Source organism: Myotis brandtii, unplaced genomic scaffold, assembly GCF_000412655.1.
Source record: "Myotis brandtii unplaced genomic scaffold, ASM41265v1 scaffold300, whole genome shotgun sequence".
Lineage (NCBI taxonomy): Eukaryota > Metazoa > Chordata > Mammalia > Chiroptera > Vespertilionidae > Myotis > Myotis brandtii.
The window spans coordinates 240915-256401 of record NW_005361459.1 but is presented as its reverse complement, the minus strand read 5'-3'; the positions used below and the strand labels follow the sequence as shown (position 1 = coordinate 256401).

Here is a 15487-nt window from a genome sequence, read left to right as displayed (position 1 = left end):
CAACAGTATGGTGATTACCAGAAGAAAAGGGGGGTGGGGAAGGCTTTAAAAAGAAATTTAAAAAATATTCCCTGTAGATTTTTGGGGGGGGGCTATACAGCAGACCATACCCTCTGAAAGGTCCTCTTACAGTGAAACAACTAGATCTTTAAAATGTTTGTTTTTGCTGCATTGTTGGAGTTGTAGTAATTAATGAACTAGAGTATGAATGTATATGAGTATATATGTGTATTTGTAAGAGAAAGTGAACCCTGAAAATAGAACAAAGAGTGGTAAGACTACTCAAAGGGCTGCTTTTGGGGAAATGTGACTATTAGCTGGGGTTGGGAGGGTGGAGCTGAACCTGAGACTCCTGGGTTGGCTGAAATGAAACTGGCCCGCCTGGTCCGACCCTGTGGTTCCCAGGAGTAGCGAATGCACATGCTCTGTGGAGGAAGCATTCTCAATGACGCTCACTGGTCTTTCCTGTGGTTCCCAGAGTAAGAATAAGCAAATACTCACTCCTAATCGAGATCCCAAACAATCAGAATCTTTACGAAGCTAAAGAATAAACTTAAAAGAGAAAGTTTAAAAAATGATGCAGAACACCATACCCAGAGATAGGAAGATGAACAAGAGGTAGGAAAGATGAAAAGACAAGGTCTACAAAGTCCAACCAGTCCCAGAAAAGTAGGAGAGAAGGAGAATGCAGGCATGCAAGACTTGAAAGAAACAGGCAAGACTGTTTTTTAGAACTGATAAAAGAGGAGAGTCCACAGACAAAAATAAAATGTAATCCAAATCAGAGAAATAAAAAGAAGCCACACGTAGACACAGAATAGTAAATCAGCAACATATCAAAGAAAAAGAGAAAATCTGAAAAACAGGTAGAGATCAGACACATCACTCCACAGCAAGGAAATTAAACTGACAAAACTTCCCAACAGCAATTAAAGAAAGCAGCAGACAGTAATGTTGGAGAAAATAATTTTCCACTTATATTTCTATTCTTAGCCAAACAATCTTTAAAGAATGAGGGTGACATAAAAGACATTCTTAGGTAAAAACTGTGTGTACTGTTAACAGACCTGCCCTTAAAGAACTTCTAAAGAATAACTCCAGGAAAGAGAGAAAGGATCTTAGAAGGAATGCCTGAGATGAAAGAAGGACAGGTGAGCGAAGAAACTGACAGTTTGGTAAATGTAAAAACAAACAAAACTCACCAAGTTAATGAGAAAATAAAACATTATAACATTTCCTTACATTGAATTAAATAATTCTGCCCATAAAGAAAGCAAAAGATAAGCCACAAGTTGTACAACATAACTACTAACACAATTACTAACCAGCAAGGGGATAGCAATCAGATTATCAAAAAACAAAAACAAAAAACCCACCCCTGCTGCAAACCAGTAACACTGAAATAATAGTGGAAGTGTTCTAGTCTGTTGTTACAACTAATAAAGTATACCTGTTGAACATATTGTGTTATATGTGTAATTATTACATGACAAAAACTTAAAAATCAAGAAAAAGAAATGGCATGGCCCTAGCCAGTCGCTCAGTGGTTAGAGCGTCGGCCTGTGGACTGAAGGGTCCCAGGTTCAATTCTGGTCAAGGGCACATACCTGGGTTGCAGGCTTGATCCCTGACCCTGGTTGGGGCTTATGTGGGAGGCAACCAATCGAGGCGTCTCTCTTACATCGATGTTTCTCTGTCTCTCCCCCTCCCTTCCACTCAAAAAAAAAGAAAAAAAAAGACATGAATAAGTATAGTACAGAAGAAAAAACCCCAGTGGTGCATAAACACATAAAAATATTCTCAACCCTATTGGTAGTAGAAAATTGCAAATTTAGGGCCCCCAATAAGATACCATTTTACACACATTTGGCTGGCTGGAATTAAGAAGTCTGATGATTCCAAGTTTTTTCGTTTGTTTGTTTGTTTTGTTAATTCTCACTAGAGGATATTTTTCCATTGATTTTTAGAGAAAGTGGAAGGGAGAGGGAGAGACAGAGAAAGAGAAACATCAATGTGAGAGAGATACATCAATTCGTTGCCTCTGGGATCGAGCCTGCAACTGAGGTACATGCTCTTGACTGGAATCGAACCAGGGACCCTTCAGTCTGTGGGGCAACGCTCTATCCACTGCGCAAAACTGGCCAGGGCTGATGATTCCAAGCTTTGATGAGGATCTAAGTTAAGGTACCTCATGCATTGCTGGTGGAAGTGTAAATTTATTTAGTTGCAGAATAATCTGCCACTGGCAATGGGGTACATTTGTATTCCTCAACACTCAGCAATTTCCTACACCCTAGAGAGACACTGTGGCTCACATGCCCCACAGGACAAGAATGTTCAGGAAAGTACAAGAATGTTCGTAACAACACTGGAAACAGACCAATTGTCCACTGATAAAAGAAAGGGAATGTAGAATGCAGCATGCTTGCTCAGTGGAATACGATACAACAACATCATGAATGAATTCTAGAAATATAATGCTCCCTCAAGTATCACAAAAGACGAGCTACAGTGTGAAATCACTCAGTATAGTTAAAAAACAAAATATATAATAAAACATATACTATTATAGCATATAATAAAATATAAATATATGTTTTTTTTTTATTGTATATAATATTTTAAACATATATTTTATACATTTATATACATTTTTACAAAATAAAGTAAGTCCCCTATGGTGGGCTGGCCAAGACCTTTTAAGAACTAAATTGGCTAATGTTCAAAATGAAGATATTTTTCTTGCTAAAATGTAAATCCCTCCCATGACACTTAGGACCCTCTAATCCCATGGTTGTTCACAAGTTCCTGACCTAAGAGCAGAGATGCTATCTCATTCAAGTTTGTATCTGTTGTGACTAACACAAGGCAGACTTCCAATAATGTTTACTGGATTAATGAGCTACAATGTAGCTCCAATAATGTTTACTGGATTAACGAGGTGCTGAAGGAAAGGATGGGTTCGGGGTAGGGAAGAGAAAAGTGGGAGATTAACCTAGAAAGACAGAGGCCCGGGGTCACTGAAACACTGTGACAGCAGGCGATCCTTCAAATGAATTAACTTAGTAAAGCCAGGCATCTGGAGCAAGAGGTACCTACGGGAATGTGAAATCTGGGATAAGACCTTGGCCTCCCACAGGAAATATTACCTAAATCTCAAGGGCAGGGAAATCCAGCTGAAGCTGGGCAAGCCAGTTGTTCACACCAAGTGCTGTGGTTAGAACACAGGCTTAGAAGTCACACTGCCTACTTCTGAACCCCAGCTCTTGCACTTACTGGCTCTGCGACCCTGAGCAAATAAGTTCCTTAACTTCTCTGTGATATAGTTTCCCTACCTAAGAAATGAGAATTATAATAACATTATGGGATAAAAGCAAATAAGTTAGAGATGAAATGTGCTAACAACAATGCTTGGCCTATAACAAGCACTCAAAAATAGTCCATGTATTTATATATTTACTTCTGTAATTTTTTAAAAGCCAGTTTTACACCAAAGTATAATTTCCACCAAAAATAAGTAGTAATTACGTTTCATAGTTAAGTTCCTAAAGTAACCATTTGAATCAAACTGTTTGTTGATCCAAAACAACTAATTTATATCCAAAAAGAAACTGATATATTTCTTTCTGAGCATATAATTTGTGATAAGCACTGGATACTTAATGAAGAAAACACTCATTCATCATTAACTAGTGAGTTAATCCAGTAAACATTATTGGAAGTCTGCTGTATGTTAGTCACAACAGATACAAACTTGAACAAGATAGCATCTCTGCTCTTCAGTCAGGAACTTTCGAACAACCATGCATCCTTGGGCAAACTACGGCCCGCGGGCCGGATCCGCCCGTTTAAAATGAATAAAACGAAAAAAAAAAAAAAGACCGTACCCTTTTATGTAATGATGTTTACTTTGAATTTATATTCACACAAACACTCCATCCATGCTTTTGTTCCGGCCCTCCGGTCCAGTTTAAGAACCCATTGTGGCCCTGGAGTCAAAAAGTTTGCCCACCCCTGGATTAGAGGGTCCTAAGTGTCATGGGAGAGGGTGGGGGAGGACAGAAGAGGGTCATTGAGCTCAAATGGGCAGTGGGAAGGGAGTGGCAGGGTGGGGCTGCCTAGAGGTTACACTGCTATATTCAATTCAGTGAGAGCAGAAGTCAGCATGCAAATACGGGCGCAGGCATAGCATGTGCAGTAGCACAGAGGCAGAGAACCATGCCACCTACTGCCAGAACTTCAGGGGTTCTCAGGTGCTGAAGGAAATGATGGGTGTGTGGGGTGGGGAAGAGAAAAATAGTGGGAGATGGACCTAGAAAGACAGAGGGTGCTGGGTCACTCAAACTCTGTGAGCAAACCTAAGAAATTTGAACGTTCTTATCCAGAAAGCCATGAGAGACCTTAAAGGATTTTTAAGTAAGATATCATGAGATTTACATCCTACCAGATTCCTATCAGAGCAGTGTGGAAAGAAGATTGAAAGGAGGTAAAAATGGGGACTGGTTAGAAAGGTGTTGAATCAATCCAAGTGGAGACTGATTCAGGGTCTGGACCTGGAGCCTGGCAGAAGGGATGGAAGGGAGGATGGACTGCAGACAGAGCAAAGGAAGAATGCAGGAAGATGCAGAGGGCTAGATGACTATGTTGCAGAGGGTAAACGCTTCGCCTCAGAGTCAGACATGAAGTGCCATCTCCCAGCTGTGCCACTGTTGCAGGTTTTTTCATTTCTTTGATGATTTAAAAAAGAGGATGAGTAATAGCTAATTTACAGGACATTGTACATGGGGTAAAAATGTTAGTTCACAGCAGGCATTCAATAAATATTTTTAATTACTACTTATTTCTAAATATTCCATTGGGAATCATTTATCAAGATAAAAAAATTAGCAGGAAGAACAGGTCTGTGGAGGAAAGACTGAGTTCAATTTTAGACATACTGAATAGTATAAGATACATGTGGGACAACCAGATATGAAAATTGACTAAAAAATTGACTACCTTGGATTTGGGAGTTCAGTGAAGCCAAGAGACTGACTGAAGCTCCTTAGGTGTAAGAGTGAGAAGAGGAGCGGAGTGCCAGGATGGCATCTGGGAGACCCTAATGTTACAGGCTCAGCAGAGGAGAGTGGGCAAGTGTCAAAGCCAGAGAAAACCAGAGATAGGAGGGAGATGTTGAGAGAACCCGGTGGCAAGAACTTCAAGACAGATATAATGTGTATATTTTCAAATGCTGCAGAATGATCAAGGAACCTGCGGGCAGTAGGTGTCCTGTGGGTGTGGTAGCACAAAGGCACTGTTTTCTCTGGACTGGTGGGCAGGAAGCCATCTTCACACAAGTTAAGGAGAAACTGGGCAGACATTATAACACGTGTGCCATTAGAGTTCCAGAAGAAGAGAAAGATGTTGACAAAGAAAAAATATCAGATAGAATAATGACTACAAATTTCCCAAATTTGGTGCTCCAAAATACACAAAGCAAAACATGAAAAAAGAAGAAAGAGACAAATCCACAATTATATCTGGAGACTGCAACATTTATCTCTCCATTACTGACAGGACAAGTAGAGAAAAATCAGAAAAGATATAGAAGGGCTGAACAACACTATCAGCCAACTTCACCTAATTGACATTTATAGAACACTCCACCCAACAGCAGCATAACACATATTATTTTCAAATGCACATAGAATATTTACCAGATAGACTATATTCTGGGACATAAAACAAATGTAAAAGAATTGAAATCATACAAAGTATTTTTTTCTGAACATTAAGTTCAGAAAATCTTTGGGAAAAAACAAGGAAATTGATAATTTAATCTGGGTCAGGATAAAAAGAGAGATGATACAAATTACCAGTTTCAGGGAATAAAGAGGGGATATCACTATAGCCCTTACAAACTTTTAAAATGTAATAAGGGAATACTACAAAGAACGCTAAAAGAATCCACTGGCTTTGACAACAAGGAGATTATACTTATCTCAGTGAGAACAGTTTCAGTATGGGCCAGAATGGGAGATGGGCCAGAAGAGACTGAAGAAGGAATGCAAAGAGAATGTGTAGAAGCAGAGTGCAGACAACTTTTTCCATAAGATTGTGGGAAAGGACAAGGAATGGTAAGGTAGTAACTATAGGTAAGAAGGGCAATCTTTTGGAGGAGGAACCATGCCCACCTTTATAGGCTGAGAGGAAAGGTCCAGGGAGAGAAGTCAATAATACAGGAGAGGGAGGGAGAACCAAAGGCACCATGTCCTAGAGGTAGCAGGAGGGAAAGGACTAGCAACAGAGTGGAATGGCTTTACACAAGAGCCACTCTCCTTGGAACCAGGGGGCAATACACTAAGGACAGGCAGGAGTTCCGACTGGGATTGGAAACAAAATCAGACTTATCATTTAAGAATTTCATAGTTCTTTATCCAAGAGAAAGACGGCCAAGAGCTAAGGTTCTACAGCCATAGCCAGTTTGGCTCAGTGGACAGGGTGTTGGCCTGAAGGGTTCTGGGTTCAATTCCGGTCAAGGATTGCAGGCTCAATCCCTGGCCCCGGTCAGGGCACCTGCAGGAGGCAACCAATCGATGTCTCTCTCTCTCTCTCTCTCTCTCTCTCTCTCTCTCTCTCTCATTCCCTCTCCCTTCTACTCTCTCTAAAGATCAATGGAAAAATATCCTTGGGTGATGATTAACAACAACAAAAAAGAACTAAGATTCTATAATAAAACATTGCCATTAAAGAGCTTACTTAAGTCATGTGAATTGCAGAACAGCTGAAAAAGACTAGACTTGTAATATTCTAGCACATGGGTCTGCAAGCTATTTCTGTAAAGGACCAGAGAGTAAATATTTTAGGCTTTGTAGGCCAAGAGGCAAAACCAAACATATGTAGATAAAAGAGAGAAACTTCTGATCTTCCTGGCCCTGTCTGGGGTAGGCCATCTGGGAACCTACAGAAACACACTCAGGACAAAAAGCTCCTGGCCTGAAGAGAAGGGTCTTGGTGCGCCAGGCCAGCATGTGGTGGGGGGAGGGTAGCCCAGGTCAATTTCACTTTGTGCTTCAGGGACCCCCAGATACTGATGCGCCCTTCTCTCCTCCTCAGGGCAGTCTCAATTTGGGCAGCCTGCTGGCTAAGCAACTCCTGAATTGCCAACTAAAATTCCATGACTGGGTGCCTTGTTATAACAACAGTCACCAAGGTGTACATGGCCACCAATCCAGGTCCTGGTAGCTATACTGGAAGTGGAGGAGGAAATGGGGATGAAGAGGAACACCCCATATTCGTCTTTAAGACTCACTACAATAGCCTCCCCATTGGTGCCCGAGTCTTACAAAAACAGATGGTGAACTGGAAATGTTCTCATGTCTCTACAGACATCAAAGATAAGCCTGTAGGGCAATCCCACCTCCAAGCAACGCAGCTGTACTGTCTTAAAACATGTCAATAGAGAGGAATGGCGGTGTGAAAAACCCCTTGTCCTCTCCCCATGAAATTTCAACAAGTTAACCAACTATAATTCAACAAATACATCCCTGCTCAACACAGATGCATACCTGAGAGACCCATGCATTAAAACATCTAAAGGTGAGCAACCAGGAATAAACAGGGAGACAAGAAGAGGGAAAGCGCAGGTGACCCGAAGACGCAGCCAGCAACTGGGAGCTCACACCCAGCCAGGAGGAACAGAGAGCTGTGGGGGAGGGAGGGTAGACCAGCAGGGTGAGAGGCAAGAGAGAGAACAGACATCAGAGCATTGGGTTCTGCCGTGTGGCTCTCCACTGTCTTGTTGGCAGTGGTGTTTCAGACAAAGAAATGGAATCATAGAGCCCTGCTGCTGCTTGGAATCCCAAAACTCACTTCCCATTGCCCTTGGAATTGTGTCAAAGAGCATATTATCTGTAAACCAAGAGCTATTGCAGTAGAACCACTGTTTCCCTCTGTGACTGAACCCCAGGAGGGTTGCTTAGAGTGGGACCCCATGGAGGTCATCAAGTTTGTATCTGTTGTACTAACACACAGCCTTGTTGGAGCTCCTTTGTAGGTAACAAATTACTTTTCTCTTGCTGCCTTTAAGATTCTCTCTTTGTCTTTAATTTTTGGCATTTAAACTATGATGTGTCTGAGCATGGGCCTGTGTGGGTTCTTGCTTGGGACTTTTTGTGCTTCTTGTACTTGTGTGACTTTTTCCTTCATCAGGTTAGGGAAGTTTTCTGCCTTTATTTATTCAAACATGTTCTCTATTCCTTGCTCACTTTCTTGTCCTGGGACACCTATTATGTGAATACTAGAGGCCCAGTGCATGAAAATTCATGCACTGGAGGAGGGGTCCCTCAGACCGGCCTTCCCCCTCTCACAGTCTGGGAGACCTCAGGGGCGGGAGGCAACCCAGTGATCAGGGGAAGGCGATGCCCCCATCACACTTCTGCTGCTGCCACTGCCAGCAGCACAAGCCTTGGCTGGCCCTAGGTGGCTGGGCATCCACCATCCAAGGCTTTCCTGTGCCTTGGGCTGGCCCTGGGCAGCTGGGGGGCTGAGGGTGAGTCCAGCCGCACCATGCGCCTGCCGCCCCTCCCCGCCCCGGCTGGGCTGAAAGGCTGTGGGACTCTGGTGGCAGGTGCAAGGAGTGGCCAGACCTGCCTGAGGGTGGTCTGGCTGCACCACATGCCTGCCCCCCCTCCCCACCCCAGTGGGGCTGAAAGGATTGGGGGACTCCAGCAAGGCTGAGGGGACTGGGCACTGCCATCTTGTGGCTATGGGCGCCGCCATTTTTTGTGATGGAGTGATGGTCAATTTGCACATTCCCTCTTTATTAGATAGTATTGTTACGTTTTATGTTGTCCCACAGCTCCCTTAAAGTGCCCTCCTGTTTTTAAATTGTTTTTTTCTTTTTGGTTCTTTGATTGAGTGATTTTTTTCTACCCTGTCTTCGAATTCACTGATCCGACCTTCGGCTTCCCCTAATCTGCTATGTATTCCTTCCACTGTGTTCTTTATTAGTGCTATGCCATTCTTCATAGTTACTATATATTTTCTCATGCTGTTGAGCATCTTTGCCATCTTTATTCTGAATTCTATGTCTGATAAATTTCTTATTCCATTTCAGTTACCTCTTCTTCTGGAAAATTCTCTTGTTCTTTGATTTGTAGATTGTTGTTTTTTGTCTCCCCATTTTGCCTGCCTATTTGGGTTTGTGACGATGTATTAACTAGATCTGCTATGCCTCCCAATATCTAGTGCAGGACAGTGTCAAATGCTTTTTCTGACTAATTAATCAGGCAAAGACTCAAAGCCTCCAGAGACCTGCCTCTGCCTGCAGACTAATTGGATTCAGTCTCGAGTAGCCTCAGGCAATTGTCCACAGGTGGGGCAAGAGGTCTTCCAACAAAGTAGGGCAATTGATTCTGCCTCTAAATGTAATTTTTTAAAGAAATAGAACAAGAAATCATCAGACTTGTGTGGAAACACAAAAGACCCCAAATAGCCAAGGCAATCCTGATAAAAAAAAAGAATGAAGCTTGAGGTATCATGCTACCAGACTTCAAATTATACTACAGAGCTATAATAATCAAAACAGCATGGTACTGGCAGAGAAACAGACACACAGATCAATGAAACAGAATAGAGAGCTCAGCTATAAAACCAGATGTATATGGATAGATAATTTTTGATAAAGGAGCCAGAAACACACAATGCAGTAAAGATGATCTCTTTAATAAATGGTTGGAAAACTGAAAACCACAGGCAAAAGAATGAAACTGGATTATAGTTTGTCCCCATGTACAAAAATTAATTCAAAATGGATCAAAGACATAAATATAAGATCTAAAACAATAAGTTATATAGAAGAAAATACAGGTACCAAACTTATGGACTTTGGTCATAGAGAGCATTTTAAGAACTTAACTCTAAAGGCAAGGGAAATAAAAGCAGCAAGACACTGACAACAAAACAAAGAGGCAGCCAACCAGATGGGAGATGATATTTGAAAATAGTTGCTCTGACAAAGGTTTAATTTTCTTTAAAATATATAAAGAACTCATAAAACTCAACACCAAACAAACAACCCAATCAAAAAATGGGAAGAGGACCTAACAATACACCTCTCCCAAGAAGACAAATGAGCAGCCAAAAGATATATGAAGAGGTTCAACCTCACTAGCAATTAGGGAAATGCAAATCAAAACTACAATGAGATACCACCTTATACCAGTTAGAATGGCCATTATCAACAAGATAAGCAATAACAAGTGTTGGAGAGGTTGTGGAAAAAAGGGAACCCTCATCCATTGCTGGTGGGAATGTAGACTGGTACAACCACTATGGAAAGCAGTCGGGCGATTCCTCAAAAATTTGAGAATAGAGCTACCATATGATCCAACAATCTCTCTCTTGGGTATATCCCCGAAAACCTTGAAATCGTGTATTCACAAAGATATATGCATCCCTATATTCACTGCCACATTATTCATGGTGGCCAAGCCATGAAAACAACCAAAGTGCCCTCTAACAGGGGACTGGACAAAGAATATGTGGTACACATACACAATGGAATAGTACTTGGCATTAAGAAGAGATGAAATTGCGCCATTTGCAACAACATGGATGGACCTTGAGAATATTATGCTAAGTGAAATAAGTCAGTCAGAAAAAGCTAAGAACCATATGATTTCAGTAATATGTGGGATATAAAACTGAAATTCATGAAAATAAACAGCAGTGTGGTGGTTACCAGAGGCAAGAGGGATGAGGGAGAAGGGGGTCCTAATATACGATGCCAGGACAAGATTTGACTTGGGTGGTAAGTACATGGTGCAAAATACTGATCTTATAATATAGAAATCCACACCTGAAATTTATATGTTGACCAATGTCACCCCAATACATTTAATAAAATATTAAAAAATAAAATTAAAAATGTGAATAGCACAGGCATTCTTTATCAAAAATCAGGTTTCATATTTGAATACAATATTTCCTTTGCACTCACATTATTTTAAACGAGGTTATGAATAAGTTCACTACAAGTAGGAGAAAATGTAAAAACTAGTTTTGCCCTTTCCTGAATCATAAACATGCCACTTCTGGAAAGAGAAAGGTTTAAATCAAAGACTGGCTAAATTGCATTACTTTTCTGAGAAATTATTATTCCTACCTTAGAAATGAGAACTAGAAGAGGATGAGATATGGCTTGCCAGGACATATCAAAATAAGAATTGAAGGGGAGAGGGGAGAGGAGGATGCTACTTATCATGACGTCTATGGAACCTACCCTGATAAATCATCTCATCTTCCTCAGTCACATAGGCGTTAGCCCCCCAAATCACTATCTTATGGATGTAAGATGGGTATTTTGCAGCTGCAATGAGGGCTGTTATACCACCATCACTCCACCCCAGCAAAGAGATCTTCTTAAACTTCAGCGTCTGCAGTAAACACAACAAAAAGCACAGCACAGATTATTGCTCCTCTCTGTCAAAAGAACCCAATAATCAATAATTAACAATCAATATAGCTGTGGGTTTGGAATATCAATTGGTAATTGATGAAAAAATTCTTGAGTTTACCACTTGATAACATAAATGCTTTCTCTCGGTTAGTTTGGTATAAATATAATTGTCATAAATATTGTTTTGAATTTTGAAGGAACAACTTATGTTTGGATAAAATCTCAAGGAACTGGAAACAATGGAGATCAGCTGAACTTGGACATGACCAATAACATGCACACTTGAGCAAAGACTTTGAGAACAGCTGTGCAGATTAGAAAGGGACATTGGATGAAATGAAGTCATTACATCTGGTAAAGTCCCTAATTGCAACATTGTGAAGAAGTGGCTGGAGGAAGTTTGGAGGGGTATGGTATCATGGGGAGGTTATGTTAGTCCCAGAGTGAACCTATGGGGCTCTGAAAATGTGTTTCACAGGAAAAATGAACAGAGATGCTGTCTGACAGAAATGCTGTCTAGAAGTAAAACTTGAATTGGGAAAATTAAGTTAAGGAGTTAACAAATACCAGTCCAAGATAGTTCCTGATAAACTGGGATAACTACTATGGATAACAACTTGGCACTACCTTGTGAAATGAACACATGCATTTTCTGTAACCCAGCCAGCCATCTCCTAAATGGGTGTGGAACTCTTAAGCATATGTACCAGGAAATAGGTCTAGGATATCCACAGCAGCATTGTTATAATAGAAAACAAACAAATAAAAAAACAAAAAAACCAGAACTAAAATGACAATAGACAACAGAATGATCTCTGTACTGCTGTTTATAATCACCAAAGAAAAGGGCAAGTTAAAAATGAAGTTATTTATCTACCATTAGAAAAGATGTGAATAAGAAATAGTACACCCATACAATGAAACACTATGCACCTATTATAATACTGATGTACCTCAGCTGGAGTGGCTCAGTTGGTTGAGCGTGGTCCTGAGTACCAAAAGGTTGCCGGTTCTATTCCTAGTCAGGACACATACCTGAGTTGTGGGTTTGATTGCCAGTCAGGAAGCATACAGAAAGCAACCTGTCAATGTTTCTCTCTCACATCGATGTTTCTTTCTCTCACTCCCTTCCCCGCCAGCATGTCCTCAGGTGAGGATTTTTTTTAAATGCAGGAAGAAAAATGTGGATGTAAACTTATATTTATTGACGTGGAAGTATCTCCTTGACAAATTGGAGAAACAGTAGGTACAGTAAAATGCCATCAATATAAGACAGTGTATTTATATATGTAACTAGAGGCCTGGTGCACGAATTCATGCACCAGTGGGGTCCCTTGGCCTGGCCTGCACCCTCTTGCAATCCGGGACCCCTCAGGGGATGTCTGAGAGCCAGTTTCAGCCCAATCCCCGCAGGCCAGGCTGAGGGATATGCATATAAGATCTTTGGTTAATCTCTTCCTGCTCCCCCCACCTCCCCTCTTCCCTCTGAGATTCATCAGTCTGTTCCATGTTTCCATGCCTGTGGTTTCCACTCCTGTGTTAGCATCTGCTTCCTGGTGGCCAGTGCGCATCATAGCTACTGGCTGGTCAGCCGGTCGCTTAGGCTTTTATATATATAGATAAGATTAGCCAAAAAGGCAAAGCCTCAAAGGCTTAGTAGCGGTAGCTCTACATAGTTGGATTGTGGGATATTTCTACTTTCTTCTTTATACCTATTTGAACATTTAAAATTTTTCTATAGGAACCACACAGTATTAACCTTATAGAAATAAAAAACAAAAACAAAATAAATGACAGGTCCAGCCATTCTCCCTCCCCTGGGCTCTTCCCTAAGAGACCCACCTTCATCAAATCAACAGCGTCTTTTGCATCCCTTTCAAAAAAGTCCCCTGGGAAATCTCGATCTGGGGGTCTGGAATGTCCATATCCTCGAGGATCCCAAGCGACCACTGTGAAGAGCTTCTTATTTAGGTTTTTAATCTGAGGTCCAAAATCAGTCTCTCCACTTCCTAAAAATAGCCACTTGGTTAATTCAGATGAATGATTTTACTGTTTCAAACACATTATTGTAAAAAAATAAATAATTACAATCTTAAATCAAAGTAACTCATTTCTACTCAAAGTTAGACATCAGAATATAATCAGCCAAGGAGCCTTACTTGCAATGAGAATCCATTTACTGGGAGGTTGGCTTCCTTTCCCTACGGAGCTCAGAGCTGCCTCTTATCTCCCCCTGGTGGCTACTTTGAGAAAGACAGAGGCCCTGATTCTTTGGTCCTGTGTTATTGAAATCCTGCACTTTTGATACCTCTTCAGCTTAATCTTCCTTTAAAAAATAAATCATGAAACTGCACAGAAATAGACTTACTGATATGATATGCTTCTGGGTTATTTTTTCTTTTCTTTTTTTAAAAATGACTATTACAAGTGAGAGAGATTATAATATCTGTAGACAAATTTATGAGATTTGATCCAAGTTATTTTAAAGTAGAATTCTAAAATCCCAGATGTTGTTTTACTAAGCAAATGTGAATAGCTCTGTAGATATTTTTGGGTTATAACTAGAAATCAGAAAATTAAACACAGAAATGATGGGGGAGGGCGGGGTGTGGAAGAAACAACCAATTTAGTTTATTTCATTAAAAAATTACAAAACAGCCCGGCTGCCTGTGGAGAGGGGAACTGGGTGCTGGGGACAGGGGATTTGGAGATAATAATCTCACTATGTGTCTGATTTTTGAATCAGGTTAATGTTTTACATAAACAAAGTTTTTATAACTGGATAATGATTGCAATACTGAAATAATGAAAATCTAAGCTGATAAATTATTTATTGCTTTTACAGATTGCTTTGGCTCGACATCAGCCATTGGAGTAAATGTCCTTCTTCATTACAATAGCTTAAGGAAAAACATATGCTAAATGCTATCTAGACAAGGATGCCCCATAGCTACAGTACCACATTCAGCTCAAGTTCAGTCAGGTGGAACCATCAACTGAAATACTTTAGGAGAAAGAAGCAAATTATAAAAAAAATAAGCATAAATTGGGATTATTTAACTAAACAAAACAACCCAATATTAAGACACTTAAAACTAAATTTTAGATGTCCTGAGATCACTAGAAAATCTCCCCCTGAACTTGCTACACTGAAACCACTCATCTGTAAAATGAGATTGAGATTCAGCTGGCTTTACAATAGTCCATTCATATTGATCTAATTCTGATTTTCAAAACATCTGTAAGCTCTGTTTTGTTCTTAGCTCTTATTTTCACTGAACACATAGTCAACCACAAAGGGCCATCAATCCATCTTTCAGCACGGAAAGTCTCCCAAATGGAAATCCCAGAATTCCAGGCAATCTGGGATGGCTGGTCACTCACTCATCTGCTTTCTTTGTCTATCCCTTCTTCCCATATCCCTTTCCTTGACCCTGCCATCCTCCCAAAGTGTAGGCAACCAACTACACAGTGTACTTGCATGGGAAAAAACAGGTATATAAAGGAATAAAAAAATACATATAACAGAAAGTTATCTTTCTAGATCACCTAACATTTATTGTAGCAAATATTACTTAAAGCATTTCTGCAAAGCACTAAAAGTAGTAATCAGCATTTGGCCACTACTCTTGGGAAAGCCTCGTGGATCACACCGCATGCTAGAGCAGTCCATGAAAACCTTGCAGACCCAACATTCCAGGAAGCAGCAGGACGGCATGCTCGCCCTCTCCGGTCCGCTGGTAATGCAGGTGGACACCGTTCACAGCCACTTTGGTGGAGGTTACTGAGGTGCTAGAATAGAAAAACCCCATCCCGAAAGGAAGAGTATTAGTTGGCAGAGCCAGTGTAATATGACAAAACTGCCCTTTCATACACGAGTCAGCTCCAGTGCCCTTTCCAGGCCTCTGAGTTCTCTGATTTGTGCTTCTGTTTTCCACACATGAAAAATGACATGAGTTTGTATCTTCCTCACTAGACTGCAGATCTGGGCTGGGTCTTCATGTTTGAAAATCCAGCTTGGGGCTTACCCTACAAAAGTACTGAGAG

At 40.8% G+C, this 15487-nt stretch overlaps 1 protein-coding gene across 1 annotated transcript in view; it reads right to left on the bottom strand.

Annotated features, from left to right (window-relative positions):
- The window catches only part of BPHL (biphenyl hydrolase-like (serine hydrolase)), a 30154-nt gene extending 14885 nt beyond the window's left edge, over window positions 1–15269 (bottom strand). The window contains exons 1-3 of the mRNA XM_005869629.2: window positions 15129–15269; window positions 13283–13449; window positions 11264–11417 (exon numbers count right to left, since the gene is read on the bottom strand). Coding sequence (XP_005869691.2) covers window positions 11264–11417; window positions 13283–13449; window positions 15129–15252 — 445 coding nt within the window. The 5' untranslated portion in view covers window positions 15253–15269. The remainder of the gene's footprint in view (window positions 1–11263; window positions 11418–13282; window positions 13450–15128) is intronic.
- Window positions 15270–15487: the final 218 nt, after the last annotated feature.